Source organism: Dipteris shenzhenensis, chromosome 18 (assembly GCF_047967505.1).
Source record: "Dipteris shenzhenensis isolate YYH24624 ecotype China chromosome 18, Dip_SZ_1.0, whole genome shotgun sequence".
Lineage (NCBI taxonomy): Eukaryota > Viridiplantae > Streptophyta > Polypodiopsida > Gleicheniales > Dipteridaceae > Dipteris > Dipteris shenzhenensis.
The window spans coordinates 39,284,226-39,294,965 of NC_141613.1; the positions used below are offsets into that span (position 1 = coordinate 39,284,226).

A 10,740-nucleotide genomic window follows, 5' to 3' on the forward strand; every position below is an offset into this window, starting at 1 on the left:
CTAAGCTTCAACTTTGGGCTTATTAGGGTAGCAAATGCACTGATTTTATGTTATGATTTTACTAGCTTGAACACTTGAATCTTGATGTGCAACTAGAGTGGGAGCTTCTGCATGTTGTGTCACAGCAATGTGCGGGTCCTCTACTAGTGGTAAGAATATATAGAGAGATGTTTATCATACATATGTTAAAAACCAGTGCTCACGAAACTTGGTTGAGCATATAAAATTCCTATTGAAATAAAAAAATATCAGCTCTAATTAAAGATTGCCTTTAAGGTTAAGGGATAGTTGGTCTAGGGTAGCCTGTCCCTAGATAGGACGGAGTAATAGTGAGGACGATTTTTTAAAATAAAAGGGATACGATTTTTATATTTTAGTTATAAATCCGGATAAAGGTATAATTTTTAAAGACTTTTATAATCAGGCCTTGGTCAAATCTTGCTATTGCCTTTAATTTTCAAGGGTAAATAAACATTTTTGGCTTGTCCTTGGCTAGGTCTAAGTGAAGGCGAGTTCGTGTAAGAAGCGAAATTATGAATTTTCGTATTTTGAAAGTCTTAAATTTTATGATGGGTAGAACTACCCACCTTTTTCTCTACTCTCTCTCTCTCTCTCCCCCCCACTCTCTCTCTCCCTCCCCTTTAACTTCATTTGTGTCCTTTAACTGCATTATCCGAGGGAGCGTTCCTGGACTAAATGATATCATTCACCTTGTGTTGGTTGGTTAAAACTTGTCCTTGATGGATAGTTAAAATGTGAAAAGGGCACGAGGATCAATTTAAGAAAGGGTCCATGCACGGGTGGATATATCTTAGGACGCAGAATTAAACACAATAGTCAAGGTGCCGAGTGAGGCATTCTCTGTTCGAGCTCTTCTTCTGGAGATGAGTGTCAGCTCAACAATTGAGATCTTCCCACCAGCAACCCAACATCGTTTCAAGAGCCTGCAATCATGCAACTCAGCCATTCCTTTCACCTTCTCTCATATCCAATCTGTGGATTTCTTCGACCCTTTTCAGCACTTGGCTTACGAACTCAATCCCACCTCATCAAACCTCCCTCCCATCCCAAACGAAATCTCTCTTGTCTTTCCACCCCTTCGCCCAATGGCGACCCCGAGTCTGACTCCAACATGGCAATGACCAAATCCGACCTTGAGTCCTGCCAGTGGTTGCAACCATCTAAGGAGACCGCTCGTAGTATCGCGGATTCTAGTGACTTGGATCACTGGTTGGCTTCTGGGCCTTGCTCTGACGCCTATTCGTCTTGCTTTGGGAACGGCAGTGTTGCAGCATCTCAATCAACCTCTCGTGGGCCTTCGACGCATTCTTCTGTTTTAATCAATAGCATACCGTTACCCCAGAATTCCGGTCCCTCCTCCATGCAAACATTTATAGGCCAAGCTGAGTCTGCAATTGAGCAAGTAAGACTTTCTCACCACAATGAGAAAGTATCTTTAAGTTAACGGATTGCCTTTGTTGCAGCCTTGATGTCGATCAAGAAGCTGCTGCTAAAGTATTAATCTTGATTGCTCATTTTGTGCTTCGACCCGTTCGTCTCTCGACTCTTGTAGCTTCCTTACTCTAATTGTGTGCGGAACTGGTTCGTCTCGCAGGCTATATTTGATTTCCGATTTCTCTCTCTTATGGCGATTGTAGGCTCTCTTGCTGGGTCCTTCATATGTTTCATGAAGGTAGTTTTTTCCCCTGCTGGACATTTATATCGAAAATTTACAGAAGATGTGATGAGTCTCGAAGAAGGTGATAATGCATGGAAAAAATGAAATCTTGGAGAAAATTCAATGGTATTTCTGAAAAAGCAATAAATAAATTGCAGCTGTACCCCAAAAATACGAACCCTCTATTGGAAACTTGAGACGAAAACCAGCTATCCGTGAGGCGCCGAGTAGAAGAAAGTGCTGGTGCAGCCTGCCTCTCAGGATCCCAGCTACCCAAGGTATTTCAGAAGCAAACACCAACGGCCATTGGTTGAGGGCTATACAACCAGGGGAGCCCTCGATCATGAAAATGTCAAAGGTCGCCGCCAGCCATGCCTTTGTAGAAGCGGTCCTACCTTGCAGAAGTTGATTGGGAGAGACTCAAATGAAATACTATTGTCTTCGCAAGCAATTGTAGCTTGGATAAAGAGAATGTGGACTAGTTTTTGATGAGCCTTTCCTTTTGTGCTAGCCTTTGTGTATATTGTGAGAGCATATGTCTATACTATGGTTTACACCCATTGTTCGGTGCTGATGACATTGGTGGGGATGTCAAGTACTAGTAGCTAGTCCTTGCTACGTGTGATTGACTCTTGATTCAACAAGAGGAGGAGCTGCTGGATTTGCAGATGATGCAGCCTTGTATCTGGAGGATTAGCAGCGAGCTTTGAGACGGTAAGGGGGGCCTTGGCTATCTATTGTGAGGCGTCTGGGGCTCAGATCAATTGGACCAAGTCTATTGGCTTCTTCACGGGCACAGAGGAGGTCTGGGACTGGGGGTTGCTTTTGGCTTCGTTGGATTCCGCAAGGGTAGACAGTGAGATACCTTGGCTGCCAGGTGGGTATTGATATTTCAACAGAGCAGCAAAATGCCCCGGTTCTAGAGAGCGTTTGGCACAAGCTTCTATATTGTAGCTTGGCCAAACTCTCCCTAGTAGGTAGAGCGTTGGTAATCAACCAGGTCCTTCTTGCCACGACCTGGTACATAGCCTTCTACTGGTGCTTCCATCGGGGGTGCATGGGGTAGCTGAGATGTTTGGTGCGTAACTTCCTTTGGCCAAGATCAAATGGCACGCACAATACTAGAGCCAGAGTTGCATGGCAAACAGTCACGAGGAGGAGTAGGTATCATCGATCCAGAGACGCAGAGCCGAGTCCTCCTGGGCACGTTAGTGGTATGACATCTCACCCAAGGCATGCTGTGCGAAGCCTTGAAAGCTCTTCCTTCAATGGGGGCTTCTTGGAAGCTGCTCCTCCTCCAACAGGGGATTCTTGGGAACACTTCTCACACAGGTGGATAGTGGCAGTGGTTCCACAGGTGGATTTTTTGGGAAGCTCCCTAATAGGGAAGGGCTCCCCACTTATGAGGAGCCTTTTTTGGGTTTGGCAGTGTGGCCCGGGGACTCATTCGGGTCAGCCCTTCTTGCAAGGAGGAGTTTGAGAGACAGCCGCTCATGTGGCACCCAAAGGTCCGGACTGGGAGAAACCTATGCTAGGACAAAGGACACACATTGGATGGGCATAATGCGACAATGGCCCGGCTAGATCCTTTGGGGTTGGATGGCGGAGATTGATGCAATGATCCTCACTTCTTGGTGAGAGGGGTTACGCAGTCCTTGGACCCCTCACTGTTGGTCTAGGCAGTTCTCGCGGATAGGGATGCCTCTTAGGATTCAGTCTTTTTAGGAGTGCCTTGGGTCCTTTCGTTGCAACTTCTATAGGGTGGGGCCAGGAGGCCTCTTGCAGGCTGAGATAGAGAGGAGCGGCGGGGATGACGCGGCCTTGGATGGTTTGGAGTGGCAGGATAGTGGGCTGCTTGGGCAAGGTTTAGCACATTAGGGGAAGTGCTTCTGGCCAGCTTGAGTAGGACATTCGGATAGGGTAGAGGAGGTGCCCTTTTCTCATACATGACTCGCATCAGATGGTGCCTTCAAGTGGAGGCAGCAACTTGGACCCCGTGGAGGGAGCACCATTGGTTTGAGCGGGATGTCCCTTGGGAAGTCATCTCCCACTTCTGGCCTCATCTCTGGACCACAACCTGAGACCACGGAAGATTTCTTATTTCTTGTGGTTCTAGATCATGGGGGATTGCCCATTGACCCTTGGTTGGAGCAGATGCGGGTAGATGGCAAATGCTTTTGTTGCGCAGAGGGAGTTTTAGAGATGATCCCCCACTGCCTTTGGGGATGTCTTGCTGCATAGAGGATCTGGCTTGGAGCCTTCAAGATTATGGCTGGCATGTAGCAGATTGTAGCATGGCTTACAGCTCACAGGGTAGCAAGTCTCTCGGATAGAGATATATGACGCATTGCTGCCTTCTTATGCATGCGCGACTTAGCTCGGAAGATACAGTTGGCTAATAATTCCCGACGTACTTGGCATTGCGAGAGGTAAAAAACAAGCAGCAACTTGTACTATTAAGCAATTACGAACCTAGTCTTGATATAATAGGCTCTCTATCTATTCTGAATGTCCACAACTTCATAACTCATTGTCAACCTTAACGAAGACAACTTGTTCGCCAGTCTTTAGTGTCAGGGCACTTCACGAGCCCAATGACGATCCATGTTAAGAAAACGGAATAAGGGTGCCAGTGAGCAAGAGAGTCAGTGAGCCACACATGAGCGAGCGAGCGAGCGAGAGAGAGAGAGAGAGAGAGAGAGAGAGAGAGAGAGAGAGAGAGAGCACCACATGGCAGCCCATGCCACCAATTCAGCAGCAACAATGCTTTCTGTTGAGCATATGTTTATTAGGGCAACCTCGAAGGGTCAATTGGAGTTGGGTCTACCATGCTTCAATGAAGCTAACCCTGTGCTTTATCCATGTTGCAGAAGCAAAAGAAACATGAACAATTTATTTTCAGACCCCCTTTTAAGTTGCTTCCTGTTTTGACGTATGCCAGACATGTCTTTGAATCATAACTGAGGGGCTTGGTAAATATGTCTGCTACCAACTCATGGTCGGAATAGTAGACAAAGTCTCTGTTGTTAGTCTACAATTTCTCTTTGACAAGATGATGATGCAATTCATATGTGCAGTGGCCCTGCATGGAAAATTGGACTCCTTGCAAGTTATTGTCTTCATAAAGGACTGTGAAAGAACTTCAAGTTTGGATCAAAGCCTGTTGAACCATATTGCTTCAAATGTGGCATAGTAGAATATCTGTATTCTGCTTCTCGTTCTGGCAATGCTACAATATTTGCTTGTTCTTTGCCAGCAGTTCAAACCAAGACTAAACATGTAGCCTTGTGTTGGTTATCTGCTATCAGGACCTCCGGTCCATCTGCAGTTGTGTATCCAAAGTTCGAGCCTCGTCATCTATTTAATCATTTTCCTCTGCTGGCAAAGGCTTGCTATCCTTGTTGCATATGCCTTTCCTGATTTGGTCTTGCATTAGCATGCTCATCCATAATCTCAAATGTTGCTTGGCTATCTCGTGTGATCATTGCTGTAACAAATCAGTCATAGTTCTTGCAAAGATCATTCAGGGCAATCTACACCAATTTCAATTATATTTCTTCCAACAAATGGATTGAAGCTTATCTGCAATATCGTTGGTTTGATAAGTAGGGAAAATTATGCTTGTTCTGTTATATGTCACCCTCTAGAGAGAGAGTTGTTTTTTGTGTCAAGATAGATCCCTCAGCTAGATGTTCCCTTTAGAAGATAAAAATACTAGATGCTCACCACGACAGCAAGCTTCCTTAGCTAGTTGTGATATAAGATAAACTCATCTATGCCCTCCAGCTTGCATACCTTTTCTTGTAATTTCTCCATGTTTAAAATTATTTGGATGTTTTCTTGCTCAAATTGTGCTTTAAAAAGAGCCCTGAAGTTCTCACTATTTGCATAGGGTTTTTTCCCTTCATCTAATCTTGTACTTTTATGGACATTGTTGTTGTGAGACGTGTCTCCTATGTTGTTTTTATTTGGCATAACAACTTTACTTGATCCACCATTGTTCCTCCACGAAGGGACTAGTATGAGAGATCACGACCGCTTACGCTTTGGGGGTTTTGGCATGCTTGATGTTTTATTTGAGGCAATCGGCTAGAGGATAGGGAGGTCTTATCACAGTTTTGGTAGGAGGTAATCCACAACTTGTGAACTTCAATGGGGTAATTGTCAGGTGATCCATAGGCCACCAAAGATAGGGTGGAGACTTTACATAGGTTGTGGTATTGTGGCATTTCATTGCAGCTCATGTTGTACGGCATGAAATGGACTTCCACTCTACCTTGCTCTTTCTAGATATTACTAAGGGCATGGGTCCACTGGTCTTGTCTCTCCCACCTGATGTATCTTTCTGATTTTATGAAGTTTTGGTCTTTGAGTAGAGTTCTTGAACTCCCACTTCCCAATATGATGTTCAACAGACTAGGGATGGCCATAGTTCTTCCTCTCACCTTCATCCCCTATGTTTCTAAGAAGTGATATATTGCACATCTTTGTTAAGTGGATATTTAACAGAGAAGCCCACATTTTTTCAATGCTTGATAGCATGTATTGGAGTGTCAATTGAACGTAAAACGGCTGACATTATGTAGAGGCACTTTGAAAGACATTGGTCTAATCGATTTACCTACCTGTTTTCTATGATACAAGTTGTGTTTGTGTGGAGGTTGGATGGTAGGTTAGATATATATCATTTTTAACATTTTTGCATGATCTTATATTAGACCATTATATATCTTGTCCTGTTCAGCTTCCCCTTTTCCCCTTTTGTTTGTCATCCTTTATCATTATCACCATATATTTATTGGGAGGATTCAGAAATCTTGTACTTTGGAATAGTGAGTGTTGTCACAACATGTGTGAGAATGACGATACTTTTCTCATTTGCTCATTTATCAAATCGAAGTGGTTCTGCTGAACCCAGGGGTGTGTGTTCATCATGGAGTCCTACATGGCTTTTTACTCCATGTGCTTGAGAGGCGTACACAATGGAAAGGTGGTTCTACACCTTGTCGAAGCAGTTGGTGAGTATTAGTTCTTCATGAATGTTGAATATATCTCAACTTGATAGATAGACTGTTGAAAAGCTTGCTTTTGATTATGCTTGTTCTTGCATTTGATTTGGAGAAGTATTCTTGGATGCACTGAATTTGACATAAAGAAAGGCATAGAACTGTAGGCAGGAAAATGTTTGGTTCTTCTTGAGTTTGCATATTTAAATAAGAATACATTTATCTGCCTGATTGAGCACAGGGTAGTGTGGTCCTTTTGTTTTCATCTTCAAGGCATATTTATATATTAACCTAAGAATACATTTATCTGCCTGATTAAGCACAGGGTAGTGCAGTCCTTTTGTTTTCATCTTCAAGGCATGATCATGATCATGTACTTGACTTGGCATATAGGTTTTTGTTTTTAAAATTTTATCGAGTAACGAATTGACATTTTAATGAGACAGGACTCAAAATTTCGTTCCAGCAAGCCTTAAGATTTAGATAGTATTCACAGGTAATTTTCTATATGTATGCTATACTTGTTAAGCAAAGAACGTATGAGTGCACACTCGGCAAAGCCTGGTTTTTTGGACATTACAGGTATCCACGTATGCATCAGCTTTATTGATCAATAAAGTTTGGTGTTTTCCCGGGGCTTAAGGTAAAGGTCGAAGAGGAAATAAGAGAGGCTACAAGAGAAGAAGAAGGAAGATTTGTTGAAAGGGAGGAACCAGGCTATGGACATTCACGGGCGTTAGTCTACTATTCTTTTTGCAGCATCCTTTCTGTCATAGGCATTAGAAGCACAATCTACATCCAGAGACCTGCAGAGCCTTATTGAAGGGCCAACCACGACAGTGGTCTCCTAGACAAAGGAAGTTCTAGAAATTGCAAATAAATGTGGGACAGAGCACACACGCTTGCTTAACTCGTCTTAGACACATAGATACACAGTTGTGTGCTACCGCAGAGCTGCACACTCTTAGCATTGACAGTGAGCTTTTCTCTTTGTTTCACAGATCCGGACATTTTGATAGTATCATATCGGATGCATGGACATTTTCTGAAATGCCATTGAAGCATGACAGATGGCAGCTTTCAAAATCCAGATGGCGACCTGTCCCTGGGTACTGATGAGTACTAAGTGGCTTCCTATTCTACTTTTGGCTTTGTTTCATGTCCCCCTTTTACCTTTTTAAGGCATCATCATCGTCGTCGTCATCATCGTTATCATCTTCTTCTTCCGTGAAACCCAAATATGCCAAGCCGTGATGCTGGCTATCATGTCCCACATGGGTTATTATATAGGTTGCATAGCCAATTGTGTGATTTTTCGACGCGGCACCGAGTCCTCTCTGACCATGCAGGCTTGGGATTTACTCTATACCTTGTACAAAAAGACAGGATCCAGCTCCTACACATACGCACACGTGCACTTGCATGCATGCCATACGCAGTGCAAACCTACCATGCTCTGAGGGTAACCCATGAGAGAACCTGGTACAGGTTATACTTGAGCTCGGATTCCGCGAATAGTCAAGTAGTGTCAACATATATCACCTCGGTGCAGGAACCTCAAACGCTATGTGGGTTGCATGTGATGGAATTTGGTTTTGTAAACCTTCTTGAATCAATAAAGCTGCTTTCTTGTGTCTGCATTTTAGCAGAGATAAAAAGGCTTGCCATTTGTCGAAAGAAAGTTGCACTTTTACCTTGTGACGTCTCGAGCCTTGTTGCCCTGCGACAATGCCATCGTGGTGGAGATTTTGGTGATATGGCCAAGGCATGCATGCCCTAGTTGTTGGAAAGGTCACCTCCCCATCTCTAAGCCCCCATATGAGGAGAGCATTGGGGGGGTGAACCTGGGTCCTGAGGGATGGCTACATGGGCAGCAAGATGGCTGCCATGGGGGCAGAGATCAGAGAAAGAAAGAAGAACTTGGAGGAGCCATGGTGGCTGCAACAAATGGACGGAAAGTTGGCTATGGAGGTCTAGCTTGGATCTGGCCTGTCAGAGGCTTGTTTGGAGCAGCACCAAAGGGCGAGATATACCCAGGATGGAGGCACCTATGTGGCAACATACTTTGCAGGGTGTGTAGGCAGGAGCAAGACCTGAAACAAGTCCCTGGAAGTGGCGCAATAGGTGGCGGAAAATCGCCTATTGGTCAGGCTGGTTGGGCAGGGTATAGCCTGCCAGCCAGGCCTGGTTGTGGGCTGAAGCAAGGGCTGGGCCCTGCATGGAAGTATGGGCCATGTAACGGGCCTTTGACTGACAAAGGGCAGGATAATTGACACTATTATCTCACAACTCTGAAATACAGCCAACATGTACCATTGCCATTGCCCACACACAATACTTAGAGCAAATAACTTCACAACATAGCATCATTGAACCATACAAAACAAGGGTGGCTAGAATGCCCCTACTCAAAGCATACACAGTGACACCTGTTGGCCCCAACACTTGGTGCCCCTTGCGGTATTTATTTATTTAGTGGTTAGCTCAAATATAAAGGACTTTGCTCAGATGGCATGACCACCATCCACTATCTTGCCGCACCCCCCTACCTTATTACCTCAGCCCTTTCAGTTTCAGCTAGGACAGGGTCTCATCAACCCACCGGACAGATGGGAGACTTTACTCACGGGGGTACATAGTACACGGGTCAGGGAGGTGGAGCGGTCACGCTATGCCCATGAGCTAGGCTAGGTTTACTCAGGACGTGGCTAGAGTGGTTCAAGAGTAGGCCTTGGCATATCCAGGAGCAGGCCAGTATCATCCAGGTGCTGAGGCAGGACATGGTTCAGCTCAGGAAGGAGTTCTCCTCTACTCGTACAATTACAGGGAGTACACCGGTAGTAGAGGCCCAGATTGCGAGCATGCAATATGTGATTGAGGAGACTTCTAGATGGGTCGACGTAGCCAAACGGGAACCTACAAGGGCAACCGTTTCGGCTACCCTCGTGGAGCAGTAGCAGAGAGCCAGTAAGGCTCTCAACATTAGAGTCCGTGGGATCCCATGCACTGAAGCTACGCCGATGTTAGATGCGGCGGCTTTCGTGGCCACTACTCTGGGTGTAGATGAGCACAGGATCGAAAGGGCGTGGAGGGTGGGGAGAGACCCCAATCGAGAGCAGCCCCTGATCATACGGTCCCATGACGCTCAGGCCCGACTTTCGGTTTTACGACGCAGGTTAGTACTACAAGATCAGCCAGCGATCTCTATGGATGAGGACCTCACCCCTCTACAGGTTGAGGAGAGGTGCTCCCTGTTGCAGCAGCGCGATCAGGCACGTAAGGAGGGGAAGTGGGCAGTAGTTAGGGATGGACGACCTCTTACAGGCCCCCGTCGGGCATCCCCCCCCCCCCCCCCCTTTTTGCATAGGGAGGCGGGGTCTATGAGACTCAGATCCCCGAGACCCTACCCTGCACCATTTGGAAGTGTAATGGTATCTTATGGTCAGAACCAAGGAATTTCTCGGAATCCTATACATGCCGCGACATAGTCTTTTACATGGAGATACATCAGAGTCCAGAGCGCCCCTTACCAGTAGTCAGTGGGTACACGTGGAAGTCTGCCTACAGAGATGAGACTAGGGACAGAGGGGGGATACGTGGATCATGAGGGGTAGTAGTTCTCTACAGATCCACCCTTTCGGAAACCATTTCGAAAGAGCAGAGAGATACTCATTCCAGATTTCTTTGAATCCGGATTCGACACGTGGACACCCGGGATCTGTTTGTTGCAGTATGCTACTTCCCTCCGGAGAGCCCCCAATTTGCGAGAGATATCCGAGATGAGACTGAGACATCTCCATTTGCAGCCCTATATCACTCCATTGTTGATTTCTCGAGTCGCGGAGAAGAAGTCCTCCTAGTTGGAGACTTCAACGCGAGGACAGGCGCCCGTCAAGTACCACTTCTTGACTTCGGGGACGATTCCATTCTACTGCCAGGCGTTGACCTTGAGGATGTATGTGTGATATGGGTTTCAGCTGACAGATGAGGGCCAGTCACATCTTATGGGCAGGCTCTACTAGACCTTGGCAGAATGCATGATCTCATTATCTATAA

The 10,740-nt window shown here is 45.6% G+C and overlaps 1 protein-coding gene across 1 annotated transcript in view; it reads left to right on the forward strand.

Moving 5' to 3' along the window:
* The first annotated feature begins 823 nt into the window (after positions 1 to 823).
* The window catches only part of LOC147891215 (uncharacterized), a 69,784-nt gene continuing 59,867 nt past the window's right edge, over positions 824 to 10,740 (forward strand). Inside the window, exons 1-3 of the mRNA XM_087389468.1 lie at positions 824 to 1,423; positions 1,616 to 1,693; positions 6,597 to 6,696. Of these exons, the coding sequence (XP_087245594.1) occupies positions 953 to 1,423; positions 1,616 to 1,693; positions 6,597 to 6,696 (649 nt within the window). The 5' untranslated portion in view covers positions 824 to 952. The remainder of the gene's footprint in view (positions 1,424 to 1,615; positions 1,694 to 6,596; positions 6,697 to 10,740) is intronic.